General features: G+C 46.8%; 4 protein-coding genes across 4 annotated transcripts; 2 read left to right on the forward strand and 2 right to left on the reverse strand.

Moving 5' to 3' along the window:
• Positions 1 to 159: 159 nt before the first annotated feature.
• N7529_012123 (putative ABC multidrug transporter) lies at positions 160 to 5,003 on the reverse strand (the record flags this gene model as incomplete). The annotated part of the gene is made up of 13 exons (XM_057247649.1): positions 160 to 258; positions 312 to 751; positions 826 to 985; positions 1,043 to 1,249; positions 1,303 to 1,610; positions 1,674 to 1,767; positions 1,816 to 1,991; positions 2,044 to 2,937; positions 2,991 to 3,390; positions 3,594 to 4,432; positions 4,488 to 4,650; positions 4,703 to 4,747; positions 4,800 to 5,003. The coding sequence occupies 13 exons, from the start codon at positions 5,001 to 5,003 to the stop codon at positions 160 to 162; spliced, it is 4,029 nt and encodes a 1,342-aa protein (XP_057092998.1).
• Positions 5,004 to 5,840: 837 nt separating this feature from the next.
• On the reverse strand, positions 5,841 to 8,142 carry N7529_012124 (Zn(II)2Cys6 transcription factor; the record flags this gene model as incomplete). The annotated part of the gene is made up of 6 exons (XM_057247650.1): positions 5,841 to 6,368; positions 6,417 to 6,640; positions 6,689 to 6,941; positions 7,073 to 7,147; positions 7,310 to 7,997; positions 8,042 to 8,142. The coding sequence occupies 6 exons, from the start codon at positions 8,140 to 8,142 to the stop codon at positions 5,841 to 5,843; spliced, it is 1,869 nt and encodes a 622-aa protein (XP_057092999.1).
• A 1,190-nt stretch (positions 8,143 to 9,332) lies between these two features.
• N7529_012125 (putative MFS transporter) lies at positions 9,333 to 11,070 on the forward strand (the record flags this gene model as incomplete). The annotated part of the gene is made up of 4 exons (XM_057247651.1): positions 9,333 to 9,585; positions 9,654 to 9,894; positions 9,943 to 10,574; positions 10,652 to 11,070. 4 exons carry the CDS (start codon positions 9,333 to 9,335, stop codon positions 11,068 to 11,070), a joined length of 1,545 nt encoding a protein of 514 aa, XP_057093000.1.
• Positions 11,071 to 12,601: 1,531 nt separating this feature from the next.
• Positions 12,602 to 14,453, forward strand: N7529_012126 (putative MFS quinate transporter; the record flags this gene model as incomplete). The annotated part of the gene is made up of 4 exons (XM_057247652.1): positions 12,602 to 12,879; positions 12,954 to 13,143; positions 13,196 to 13,324; positions 13,374 to 14,453. 4 exons carry the CDS (start codon positions 12,602 to 12,604, stop codon positions 14,451 to 14,453), a joined length of 1,677 nt encoding a protein of 558 aa, XP_057093001.1.
• Between the last annotated feature and the right edge of the window lie 183 nt (positions 14,454 to 14,636).

Below are 14,636 nucleotides of genomic sequence, written 5' to 3' on the forward strand. Positions count from 1 at the left end.
AGTGTCTTGAATGCTCATCTATATGCACAAGTATCCCTTTTTAAAAAACAGACAACAACAGGGAATAAATATATCACTATTGGAAGATGATTGAAGTTGGTAAGCAGTTGCAATATGCCATTAAGATGCCGGAAATTCGCTGTGCTTTGCGCTGGCCACTCATTCAGAGCGGGCGCTCTTGGTCTTCTTGCTTCTGAGTTTCATCATCAAAAAGACCAAGGCATATGTTGAAATGCAGAAGAGGGCGGTGATACCCGTCTGTCAAAGAATCAGCAATTTGACGAGGACCAAAACAAAGAATGATCACTCACATCTCTCCACGAGTAGTATTTTTCCTTGAGGTTGAATGTTTTGGCGTAATCGGCACCTTGAGAGTATTGACAGAATGAACATGTTCCAGTCGAATTCTCATCCAGCAGATATCCGGTTTGGGCCGCCAGAAAGTCGGCCATGTATTGGCCACAAGTTTGACCAGAAGGTGCACTGAATTTCACGAATTCCGATGCTTCACATTTGACCTTGACATCCCAGATCACCTCACCGAAAAGCCCACCAACCAAGTAATTGAAAGGATCCAAGTAATAAATCCAGTATCGCCAAAAGGGTTGCATTGAGGCATAGGGTACTACCACGCCACAAAAGCTGACCAAACCGGCACCGATCAGAACAGGATTCATAACGGCTGCAAAATACTCGTTGGGAGCATATGCCGCGATAGCTTGACCAATGGATGTGTATAGGAATTCGTAGACTATGTTCTGTTAGACCACGCGCATTTCACTTGACTTTGGACCCAGAAACTCTGAATTTCATGGACAAACTCACAAATCATCTGAAGATAGACATGCCCAGAAATGCTAGCCTCCACAGGCAGTCCAGCTGTGAAGTACCAGCACGCAAAGTACAAGGTAGCACAGATAATGAGGTATGGAATCTCCGTAATGGTCTGCGCCCCAATGAAAGCCATCCAATGGTAGGTTTTGGACTTCGAGAGTAAACTGTGTTAGCCATGCTTTCGTGTCCCGGGGTTGAGCACTCTCACCTTCTTCTCTCGAGTCTCGAAAATGTCACGACTATGCAAAAAGAAAGGCTGCATTTGATTGATACAGCCCGGGGCAACGAAGATGAAGTTGAAAATTGCAAATAGTCGCAATTGAAGAGAGAATGTGCCACTTCCAATCTTCCAGAATGTAAATCCACTGAAGAGTCCGGCGAAAATATGCAGGAAAAATTTGTTCCACATGTAATCCTTACCACATGTTAGTATCAAGGATTTTGTGAATGAAAATCATTAAGACTTACAGGTGACCGCCAAATATGAATGCTGAGGCGCTTGGAGACTGTTTTGAATTGAAACCAGTGGGATGTCGCATAGTCAGCAGTATCCTCGACATAGTCCACTTCGGCCTTTTTCGATTCATTCAGTGCATCCAATTGGGCGAGGGCTTGCTTGCGCTCTTCAGAATTGTTCCAAACGTCGACCCAATCTGTTTTGTCGGTGGCACTTCCTTGAACAACGTCGATGATGTGCTCCGCTGGGTTGGTATCGGGAGGACACGGCGCTCCATTGCGAGAGAAGTAATCTAAAATCTTGGTTGAATCTTTGCCAGCTGCGTTCAATTATTAGATGTCAGGGTCTTATTGATGACGTCTTACTCTTTGGTAAAACTTACTCTCTCCGAAGTATGTCATTTTCCCGCCCTTTGCCAGTAAGAGAAGCCCGTCGAATGCGTCAAACAGAACTGCGGATGGTTGATGGATCGTACACTGACACATTAGTACAGATGAATGAATTTTCAAGTATTGTTCACTTACGAGCACAGCTTGGCCGCCATCAACTAATTTCCGAAGGAAACGCACGATGTTGAAAGCACTTTGTCCATCAAGACCTGATGTTGGCTCATCCAAGAACAACAATGTTGGTTTAGCAACGAGTTCAACGCCCAAAGTGACTCGCTTGCGCTGCTCAATGCTGAGTCCAGCACCAGGAACTACAAAAAGTCAGTCTTGTATCTCATAATGACAAATTTGATGTGAACTCGCCTCCGATAAGTGCTTCGCTGATGTCCCGCAATTCAAGAAGATCAACTATATGCTCAACATATGAAATCTTTTCTTCATAAGAGACAGAAGATGGCTGGCGAAGAACGGCGGAGAACTCTAATGCCTCCTTAACGGTTGCCGTTTCGAGGTGTACATCCATCTGTTCACAGTAGCCCGTTGTTCGCTGAAAGCTGATACCGACTGGTCGACCATCGATGAGAACGGATCCATGGATCTCTCCACTGTCTTTTCGTTGAGCAAGCACATCCAATAGGGTTGTTTTTCCGGCTCCGGAGGCTCCCATTAATGCGACCAAATTTCCTGGCTGGACAAATCCAAAGACCTTGTTCAGCAATTGCTTCTTCTCTCCGTGGAAAGGAACATGGTAATCAAGGTCCTTCCACGTGAACGTTGATTGTTTGACTGAACCTAGAAGGGCGCCCACGTCTGTCTCCTCCGCTGAGTTTGACTTCTTGGCCTCATCATCCTTGTTTTTCTTCTCACTGCCGCGCTTGTAAAGTAGAACAGAAGACCCGCTTTTGCTGTTACGCAACTCGAGCCCGAGAGAAGTCAAGACGATGAAGAAGATCCAGAATCCGACAATGATACCGAAGCTTCTCCAGATGTGGTGGACAGAGTAGCTGTATTGCTCTTTGATATATTTCGCTCCATCAATTATGCCATTCTCATCACTTCCAAGCACTGAGCATCCACGGTGGGGAGAGGCTGAGCTGGAATATTGGGAACCGTATGGGATGTAATCAGGCTCAATGCAGGTGAGCTTACGCCCAACGAATTCGTTGGCCATGAGTGCTTCAAATGCATAAGCACCTGGATTGAGGTAAAAGATCCAACGGAACCAGACATGCATCTTTTGGAATGGAATGAGATATCCTATGACCTATTAGCCTGAAAACCACGATAAATTGTCACATCTGAAACCTTACCTCCATAGACAAAGAAGACAGTGGAAAGCAATCCAGAGATCTTAGATGCATTTCCGAACGTTTTGCAAACAGCCCCAACAGCTCGGAACAGCTGGATGAAGCACAATGTCTGTACAATGACAATGATCCAAAAAGTGAAGAACTTGCCGGCATTCATCTGCAGCGCAGCCATAAAATATAGGATTAGCGAGAAGCAAGTAACTTGGAACATGACGACCGGAATATCTGTGATGGCATTGGCAATGCAGAACGCAGTAGGGCGATAGAATCCAAATCGCTTTTGACGAGAGAGAATTGGACGCCCCATAAAGGATCCAGTTGTCTCGGATAAAGACTCCAACAAGAAGTATAAAACTGGGAAGAAACAAACACCGGGGCGAAGAAAGATCGAGGCGCTTGTCTGGTGTACATTTCTATTAGCTCCTTTGTTCCTCCGATATAATGGGTTTCTGGAATATACCTCGGGCAAGTTGTAGAACAAGGAGCCGCAAACCAAGGCTTGTATTATGGCTGAGGCAACCTAGAAGGAAGCAAAGTGTCAGCTGTAAACATTCATGTGGAATTTTCTCGCAACCGGAAACGAAATCTTGAAATGTCACACACCTTCACATAAAGGGAGAATTTGTCTCCCCACATGATCTGGAACTGTCTGGTAATGCATGCGCCAATCTGGTCCCAGAGATTTGCTGTATAAACACTTTTGTTTCGCGGAATATGTTGTTTTCTCTTCTCACTGGACACTGCCAGCTTGAGATCTTCGGTTTCATAACTCAATTTGTCGGGCTCCACAATAGCATTCATCTGTTCTCTGTAGATGGGACTATTCTGATAGCAGGATTCGAAATCTTCGGGTGTACTGGGCACCTTTTCTTCCCAACCGGGTCGGACAATACGCTCAGTAAGAACGGTGACGGAGGTCAAAAAGTCGGCAATATTAGCGCCATTTGGGCATATGAATCCAAGATTTTCAAAATATTCCCTGGCAGTGCATCGGGGACCGTAGTATGTAACACGACCTTCAGCTAGTACAAGAATCTTGTCAAACTGATCATAGATGCCGTTGCCTGCTTGATACGTAGTGGTAATAATTGTCTTGTCGTTTCGATCGGCCTCGGATCGGAGCATTTTAGCGAATGCAAGAGCAGACTTGGAATCCAATCCACGCGTTGGGTTGTCCCACATTTGCACTGGACTTTGACCAGCGAGGACTTCGGCAAGGGAAACGCGTTTACGTTCGCCTCCTGATACTCCTCGAATGAACTCATTTCCTACCATGCTCTTCTTGGTGTGTCCAATCCCTAACGAGTCAAGAATACTATCACGTTTGTCCTGGACGAAATCTTTGCGGTTTCTCAAAGTTTCCGGCCGCTCGTTGGGGATCTTGTTTCGGAGAGCAAACTTCATTGTACGGTTGACGGTCAGGGTCGGGAAGTGAAGGTCATCTAATATCATTTCTGTCAGAGGAACTCCTGCTAGTAACTACTCATCATGTCATACCTTCGTTGTTAAACATGATCTGCTGGCGGAATTGCTTGGCCTCTGTATGATCCATACTTCCAAACCGGGTTTCACCGGCGACTTCATCGAAGCTATCGCGATCATTAGAGAGAACTCGAAGGAGTGATGTACATCCAGAGCCTGGGCGTCCCAGCACAAGAAGCTATATCAGTTAGCCTTCACTGCTTCTAATTGTTACCATCAGTTAAGCATACCATTTCCCCTGGCTTTACCTGGCCTCCGACATCTTTTAGAATTGTCTAGGAAAAAAAAGGTCAGCACTCGATAGAGTGGCATTTGGTTGAACCTTACCCTCTTAGGGCTGTTGCTCCGATTCAGCAATCCCCCAAGTTGGCGCGGGTCCATCTCAGACCACAATGTGTCTCCTAAGGCTGCATCTGGTGCTGTTACTCGAACGTTCAAATCACGGAAGGTAACTGTCAGGCGTTTGCGAATTTGACCATCACCTTGCTCCAGATCGACCGGGGTCGCTGTGCCTGAAGATGGAGTTTCCATGCTGCTGTATGTTTCTATTATTGAAAATAATAAATTCACACACTGCTCCTGGCGTAAACAATGTTTGAGGCACCGAAGAACTCTTATATTGCAAATTTGTTATCAGGTCTATATTGCTATATCCGAAATGCCGGAAGTGGATCATGATTCGCGGATCTTGCATCTATCGCCGCAGTGTGAATAACAAAAAGGGGACGGGCCTTGGCAACTTTCTCCCTACCAATGTTATTATTTTGTTGAAAATCTCACATAAGTGAGTATCTCGGAAATATGCGTTTGGATGCATCATAGACCCACATGTTGAAACATGCCCGTTCATTCGTTGGGAAGGCTCTTCACCTGCTTCGAAAGCTTCGATCAGATCCACACTTCGGATATAAATCCACCTTCACGGATGAAGTGGATCTGTTTGGTCTTAGACAGACACAAGCTTATCCCGGGCAGAAACCGTCTAGAAAGATCGAGGTCTTCTGTACCAGGCCCGAAATTCCGATTCCTAGGACCCGCTTGCTGTATGGTGTGCAGTTGTTGATGGATATAAGTAAACTAAATCCGTGCGCTCTCTCTTCGACCTCATTAAGTCCGTTTTGAATGTTCGTTGTAGTGTAGTGCGAGTCCCGAGGGTTTTATTTTAGTACCGACAGTCTTGAAGCACACCTTTCGTGTAATGTTTGTTGATTTGAGACCCTAAATTTTCCTCGCCTCTTCATTTTGTATTTGGAACCAGAAGGAGAATGACCATTGAAGCTTTCGCGCATTAATTGACAAATAAGCCCGCTTTCTGGTTCTTTGAATCCATAGAATACGTAAGTGAGGTCAAATCATTGGATCATCATTTTATGGATAAACTGAAAAGAACGATTCGAGGTCCATCGTGGAAAAGTCGAAGTCCCAACCCATGTCAGACTGCGTGAAATCAAGCAGGTCCTCGGCAGATCCAACCGAGCCTCCAGTCTCTGGCATTTGGAGAGATTCCACTTGGGGCAGGTTCCAAGGAGATGTTGGTAGGTCAGACTGGATTCCCATTAACGGATTTTGGGAGAGAGCAGAGTTATTTGGAACTGGCTTTTGGGTATACTTAGACGCGGAGCCTTGCTGCATGCCTGTGCCTTCGGGTTGCCCCAGTTGCCTTGAATTTGTGGTTGTATAAGGCGACCATTCATACAATGGATTCAAATTGCGTAGCACAGTCTGGATAGCTGAGATTGTGCTTGCTATCGGGTCGCCTGCCCGCATAGTTGCCAATGTTTGCAACGACGCATACACCCAGGGTAGATAAACAGGGGCTAGATTTGCATCATGAAGGAACTCGTAGATTAAGGTAAAGGTTGAGCTTCCCAGAAAGTATCCATGATACCGCAATTGCTGATAAGGTGTTAGCGAAAAATTTGGAAGAGCATTGATTTTATTTACCCGGACCAAGTCGCTGGCTCTAGAAGCTTCACATAGATGTTGTAATGTCTTTTGAGCTGCCGTGGTGGCGTGATTGCAAGCTTCATTTAACCACGATGGAGTCTCTCTCGGGCGATTAGGGGCGTTGGTGCCGAGCTTGTCAAGGTTCATCTTTCTATCCCGTTGCCAGTGACCGCGGAAGATAAGGAAAGGTCGAAATGTGAGCAGAAGGGTATGATTATACACTTTCACTTGTTAGAATCAGCCCATGACTTCGAGAGGAATCAACTTACAAGTAGTGAAGATTGTTTGTCGAATACCAAGCGATCCTTCCTGGATTTTAGCATCAAGGCCAAACCCAAATGATCGTTGCAATAAAGCTTCGTGGCCACGGAGATCTTCATTAATCGATCTGGCGACTTTCCACATGTGCAACAAAGATTCATGCCGTTGACCGTATATCTCTTCGTTTGAGCGCGTGATCGTTTTACAAAGTCGTGCCAATAGATAGATGAACGGATCCTTTGCGTACTCAATCGCGACATCCTTGAGAGAAAGTGAACTAGGGCGACCTGTATGAAAAGAAAACCAGCTAATTCTTTGGTCAGTGCTTAGATCAAAAATCAGATAGAATGAGGTATTTACGTTTCGTAGATGTAAAGAGACCAGAAAGTCACCCGTCGCTCTTCGATATCTTCCGAGGTTTGATCAACTCCGTGGGTTACATCTTTGTGCAAACCAGCCGATAAAGCCTTACGACAGGCAGAACCTAAATGCAAGAATGCGGAGTTTGGTCGGCCTTGTTCATTTTGGTAGTTACCGTGTCAAACGAACTGTATTAGTATGCAGCGAGCAAGGACGAAAAAGAAAAGACTTATCATAAGAAAAGAGATTTGAATTGTTTGAAGATTTACCACGTCATCAAACGCACTCATGGAAGCCTTGACGCGTTCAAACAACACATCACCCCAAGCAAAGTGATCAGTACCAAGTGCTGCGACTGCCATAGCGAGGAGCACAATGGCCTGGCTGAAGGTGTCCAGATGATTAGTCGAGCACGGATCATAGAGCTGAGTCAAGCACTGCTCATAGCAGCTCTTGGGGCGATGAGGCATCATGTGATAAAGACCCGAAAGATATCGCGATAAAAACATCTGTGCGAGACCATGCGGTAGAAACGTCATGGACAGTTCACCTGTCCCGGGAAGCTTATTAGCATCGTGTGAGTCTGGGGTCCCGAAAAAGATACGACGAAAGCTAAATAGGTCCAAGCCTGCCCCAGCTTCCTCGACCCCACCGGAAGGCTCAGGCTGGGCAGTGGGGTTGGAAATGAGATCTCGGTAGATATGCTGCATAAGAGAGAAATGCGATGTAGGGCCATAGTACAGCTGCATCTGACATGATGGCGACGCCATGTGCGTGGCAGAAACACTGTTTGGGAAGTCGTTCATCACAGGAGTTGTACGACGTCCCGGTGGGAGTCCCGGTGAAGATTGACGAACAGGACTCCCTTTCGATCCCTCATATTCAAATTTCTTCCGTCGATGACGAATGTAATCTCTATATGTACAAGGGGTGTTGCGCAATTGGCAAGTTTTGCATCTGATAGATCAGTACGTGTGACTCAATGGGCTGGATAAACTCACGGTGTCAAGCCATTGCACTTGATTTTACGCTTACGGCATTCCTCGCATGCGCGAGGAATTCGCCAGCCAGGTTGAGCCTCTGACGCCTCAGACATCGACATGTAGTGAGACGCTGCACTTCATCCGTTTAATCCGAGAATTTCATCCGGCTATATCCGAGTCACGTGTGCTAGCTATTCCACGTGATCATGTACTGATGCCTGAGGCAGATTTCACAGTCACCGGGAGTCAAAATCCAAAGTGTACAAGCCAACGTCACAGTTAGTATATGAAGGTAGATAGTCTGATGTATAGTAATTAGATCGAAATTTCCTATGATCGAACAGTAGATGAACTTCATCCGTGGACATCATCCATTGCCATCCATTCCCATCCACTCCCATTCACTCCCATTCACACTTTTTCCATACATGTACCATAAGACATACAAAGGACGTTTCAAAATCAATGTACTTATATACCACCTATCCGACTTCGATGCTTCCGATAGACATCCGATCGGATCTGCCTCGGCTGTTATACAAACAACACAAGTATCAACCTTCTCAACAGTACCGAGGAACACGCCAAGCCTCTTTCTTGGAAATGCTTGGCGTTCTGGCGCAGAAGATGAAATTGTCTAGTTTGTGGCTGTAAGCATATCCACATCCAGTGTCGGATGAAGATTTCGGCATATTTAGAGACTTTGATTTGTTCGGATATCCCTCACAAGGCGGTCCAAGAGCCAGTCCGGGGTCGATCTGTGAAAAGTCTGGGGAAATCTCAGAAATCGGCCCCATTGTGGGCAAGTTCCAGAAATGTCTAACGGTCATTGACTTGATTTCCCCCGCATTTTATTGGTATCAACCTTCCAATGCTCTTGACTTTCTGCTTATTCTCCAACATGGCGGGACCGGCCTTTCCCTTCCAGATATTATCCGACCGACACGAAGGCGTTCGGATTAAACGATTATGATTGGACCTTTTAACCAACGCCCAGCTGATAATCTGGTCGCTTGCACTGCCAATCCCCAATGCCAAGGTATTCCTGACGGTCAAACAAAAAACCAACTGATGGCCCCTTGGCAGCGGCAGATTGAGGTTTTAACTAATAGAACAAACAGCCGAGCTCAAGCCTGGATCTGTCCCCCGCTACCCAGAATTCACTCGGCTCTTCCGATCGGGTTCTTACACCTTGAGCTATAAAAATACCGAAACCTGTCCCTCGGGTCCCTTCAATCTGATCCCTGTCATCTAGTAGGTTATCTTTGGACCCCTCATCAGAGCTCAATTCCTTCTATCAATGTTCAATATGACTGACCCCGCAAGAGGCATAACGCCTGTCGGGGACGAGAAAGTGATTTCGCAGCATAAAGAAAATATGATAGGCGAGGTTGCCCATGAAGCGGCAGAAAGGGGCTACCTTGCGACAGATGAATATGGTCAACCTTTGGTTGAGTTCGACAAGGCAGCTGAGTCAAGATTGCGACTCAAGATTGACCTTTACATTGTTCCGACCGTTGCAGTGATGTATCTGTTTTGTTTCATCGATCGGGCCAACGTTGGTGAGTATGGCAGCGCTCAGACCCTGCATATTCTTCATATTATGTCCATGAGCTGACTGCTTCAACAGGAAATGCCAAGCTTGCTGGGTTCGACAAGGACCTTGGATTGGTGAATTATGATTATAACGCCGTGCTTTCAATTTTCTTCATCGCTTACATTATTTTTGAAATCCCGAGCAATCTCATGTGCAAATGGGTCGGACCTGGTTGGTGGCTTCCGATGCTCACACTAGGGTTTGGTATCTGCTCGGTTGCCACGGCTTTTGTTCACGACATTCACAGCGCTTCTGGCGTCCGCTTCCTCTTGGGGTAGGCATCTCTGCATTGATCAATTCAAAATTGCTGACCATCCTCTAGCATGTTTGAAGCAGGATTACTACCTGGAATCGCGTATTATCTTTCGCGTTGGTACCGACGAAGCGAGCTTGCTTTCCGTCTGTCGTTATACATTGTCATGGCCCCTCTTGCTGGAGCATTCGGTGGTTTGTTGGCTTCAGGCATTCTCAAACTCGATAGTTTCGGATCTCTTCACACCTGGCGCATGATCTTTGCTATCGAAGGCATCATCACAATTGGCATTGGTCTGATTGCATTCTTCACATTGACCGACCGACCGGAGACGGCCAAGTGGCTCTCGCAGGACGAGAAAGACCTTGCCATCGCCCGTGTCAAATCCGAACGTGTGGGTGCCACAGAGGTTCTCGATAAACTGGACGTCACCAAGACACTGCGCGGTATCTTTAGCCCTGTGACTATCACGACTTCATTCGTCTTCCTGTTGAACAACATCACTGTTCAAGGTCTTGGCTTCTTCGCGCCCACCATCGTTAAGACCATCTATCCAGATGCTACTGTGATTTCGCAACAACTCCACACGGTTCCACCATATGTAGTCGGAGCCTTCTTCACAGTTCTCTTCCCCTTCCTCAGCTGGCGATTTGATCATCGTCTGATCTTTTTCGTCGTCTGCCCGCCGCTGATGATGACAGGTAAGGCTTGCTCATGATCCCAATGGACTTGCTAGAGCATGTCTGATCAAATACTAAACTTGGTGAAATTAAATTAGGTTATATCATGTTCCTCGCTAGCGAAAATAGCATGGTACGATATGGTGCTACCTTCATTATCGCTGGTGGGGCCTTTGCGTTCGGTGCCCTATGTACTGCACATGTATCGGCGAATGTGATTTCCGACACCGCAAGATCCTCGGCTATTGGAACTGCTGTGATGTTCGGCAATATTGGTGGACTCATCAGCACCTGGTCTTTTCTACCTTTCGACGCTCCGAATTACCACATAGGGAATGGTCTCAACTTGGCGACTGCAACCACCACCCTCCTTCTTGGGGCTGGCCTGTGGGTTTACATGACATGGGATAATCGTCGACGTGAGCGTGTTGATGTTCCCAACGCCTTGGCGGGACTTTCCCAGCAACAAATCCAGGATCTGGACTGGCGCAATCCTGGGTTCCGTTGGCGGCCCTAGTCTTGCTCTCCATGTCCGCCAATCGCATTTGTGCTGTAACTTAGTTTCATATTTTGAATGGATGCCTCCGCACCGGTGAACTCTAGTCGCGGTCTCGAACGTCCGCTGAACCCACGTTAGTTTTATTCTCCGATTCTCGGGCTCATGATTACGAGTGCACGCATGGAAGTCAGTCTACATAGTGAAATTGTAAAAGATGGAATCTTTTTCAACTCGAGCACTACTTCCTATGAAATCCATTTGAACACACTCATCGTCACTATGCGTTCAATGAAGTTAGAAGATCTATATGTATATGATTAGCGACTTCCATGTAGTTATGTCTCAAGTCGTCTCTGATTTACAATGCAAGAACCATGTGGATGATCTTGCGGCTGCATCCGATCATCCCTCGACAATAATAAATGCCGATATACGGACCAATTTATCTAAAGCTCAGCAAGTCACAAGTCCTGACATCGGTAATTAGCAGAGTTTAATAATGAACTGTGTCCCGGGAATTGAAGATGATATGCCTCACCGAGACACTAAGAATTCCGAAAACACTCGGCACGGTGTTCTCCGTGAGTCTATTTGCCCCTCCACAGCAACGCAAACCCGAGCGAGATAGAGATCAGGATCATTGTGTGTCAAAGCGCACCCCACGCCAAGCCCCGGTGTATCTACCCATTCCATACACGGGAAGCTAATGTAACTAATGCTCGGTTGTGGACCAATCAGTATCTTGTTATCTGTCATAAACGGGACCTCTCCAGCTTTCGCCCCCCGCGACAAAGAACATGGCGTTTGTTCAGTGGATCATTTCATCCCTCAAACCCACATCTGCCATATTGACTTTCGGACGTTCTCCGAAATCACTGTTTGGATCAACTTCGGTTGGTCATGCCCAGCGAAGAAAGTTCCGGACTTGGCGCACATGGCAGGCGAACATCCAAAAGCTTCTTAGAAATCTTAGTGGTGTAGGACAACGTGGAACAGAAGATTTGAAGAATTCTACAATCGGTGTGAATCTGCAGTGCAGTAAGGCTGCAGGTCTCATTGGTATTCAAACCCCATGTGGCAGGGATACCTCACACGAGCCCATCGATCGGTACGGTAATAGAAAAGACCCCCGAGAAAGAGAGAAGGAAAAAGGGACACCGGCGAAGCCATCAAATGAGAGAAGTTATCCGTGTGGATTCGGGATCCAAGCTCTCTTGGCAATTTTCCCCAGACTTGGCCTTTGTCCTCCCGATGTATCACCGATGGTCGGCTCACGGCTGATACTAGGATTCTGGGGTTTAGTTGAACTCGGCATAGAGACAAAAAAGGAAACATCTTGGCCCCCAGATTTACTTTAACTGACATTTACTCTGGTCCCCAGATTTTTCCCCCGCATGACCTCTAGACTAGGATCCCATAGCTATAAAGACGTCCACTTGCTCTTTGGCTTTTTTCTCCCCTCTCGTATTACCTTGTTTTTTCTATCTTTTTCTTTTTTTTTCTTAAATTTCACCAGCTACATTCATCTACATTTTTTTGAGTGTTCACAATGGCCGGCGGAGCCAAGAAACCAGTCAACATCTTTCGCCTAAAAGATCTCGGCGAGCCTAAGGAGGTCTTCAATTGGCGATTATGGTTCGCGGTTATCTCCTTTGGCCTCATGGGTGCTGCCCGCGGTGTCGATGAGGGTTTGATCTCAGGCGCATTCAACTCAAAGGACTTTCAAAAGTACATCAACTACAGTTCATACAGTGAGGTGGAACAAACCAACATTAAGGGAAATGTCACCGCCATGGTTCAGATTGGATCTGTTGGAGGTGCTCTTTTGTGAGTTTTCTTGACCCATGGGGTTTTTCAATTTCTTCTATCGTATGACTGACCCGGTCCTTTTTTCTTTACAGCGCTTTCCTAGTCTGTGATCGCATCGGTCGTATCTGGGCAACTCGCCAGCTTTGTATCTTATGGATTATTGGAATCGCCATCTTTATGGGTAACGGTGGCAGTCTGGGTGCCGTCTATGCTGGTCGTTTCATCGCTGGTCTCGGCATTGGTCAAACAGTCGTTGTGGCTCCAGTATATCTCGCCGAAATCGTGAGTTTCTGAGCATTCGCGGATACCAAACGTAAACTAACCAAGCTCACAGGCTCCGGCCTCCATCCGTGGTCTCTGTACCTGTGTTTTTACTGGCTTTGTCTATTTAGGCATTGTCCTTGCGTACTTTGCCAACTATGGATGCGAGCTCAATCTCGGCGACGCAACTCATAACCGATGGGTATGTCAACTCCCAAATCCTTCCTCTTAATCAATGCTAACAGTTTTAGCTCGTTCCCACCAGTCTCCACATCATCTTTGCCGGACTGATCTTCATACTCTCCTTCGTTCAACACGAATCCCCTCGTTATCTAGTCAAACGCGGCCAGCTCGACAAGGCGATCTCTAACCTCTCCAAGATCCGCGGTCTCCCGGCCGATGATGACTACGTTGTACGCGAGATCAGTGTTATTCAAACAACTCATGAAGCTGAGATGGAGGCTACCATGGGCTCTGGCCCGATCGGTGTTCTCAAAGAGACCTTCCTGGTTCCATCCAACCTCTACCGTGTCTACCTTACATTCATGGCTCAGCTTCTATCACAATGGTCCGGTGCTGGTAGTATCACCGTTTATGCCCCGGATTTGTTCAAGTTGCTCGGAGTCACAGGAAAGAACGAAAGTCTCTTGGTCACTGCTGTGTTTGGAATCATTAAATTGGTCGCCGCCGTTCTCTGCGCTCTATTCTTGGTCGATGTCATTGGACGCAAGCGCGCCCTCCTTCTTGGCATCACTCTGCAGGGGATTGCCATGGTTTACATCGCTGGCTTTTTGACTGCCGTTCCTGGTATGGGGGTGGATGATGGCTTTGTTCTACCAGAGAGCAAAAAGGGGGCAAGTGAAGGAGCGATTGCAATGATCTACGTTTCTGGATTCGGATGGGCTCTGGGCTGGAATTCCATGCAGTATCTCTTGACTGCAGAGCTCTTTCCTCTTCGCATCCGTGCTCTTTGCACATCCATGGCCATGACCCTTCACTTTGCCAACCAGTACGGCAATGCGCGTGCAGTACCTAACATGCTTCTTCCCGTGGCTAAGGGTGGAATTGATCCCAAGGGTACTTTCTGGTGCTTTGCTGCCATCACTATTCTTGGCGGTATTTGGGTATGGTTCAGTATTCCCGAGACGGCTGGCCGCTCGCTAGAGAGTATGGATCGTCTCTTTGCGCTGCCATGGTACAAGATTGGCCGGTACGGCAACAAGGATGCCGATGAGCGGGACCAGTTTGTGGATGAGAAGATGGAGATGGCGACACAGGTTCATGGCACAGCCCAACATGTTGAAAGATCAGATCCCTCGGCTCGGGTCTAGGTGGCTGGTTGCCTTTTTATGTCATGCCTTTACTCGATCGAGTATCTCTCACTTCGCTGGTCATGAGAGAAAGGTTATCTCCTAGTTAATACAGCTGATATGATGAATGAATATTTTGAACTAAACTCAAGGTCCACAGAATAGCTATCTCATTAATTTATATACTTGTTCCTTCCCCCCGCC

Source organism: Penicillium soppii (genome assembly GCF_028829465.1).
Source record: "Penicillium soppii strain IBT 18220 chromosome Unknown utg000010l, whole genome shotgun sequence".
Lineage (NCBI taxonomy): Eukaryota > Fungi > Ascomycota > Eurotiomycetes > Eurotiales > Aspergillaceae > Penicillium > Penicillium soppii.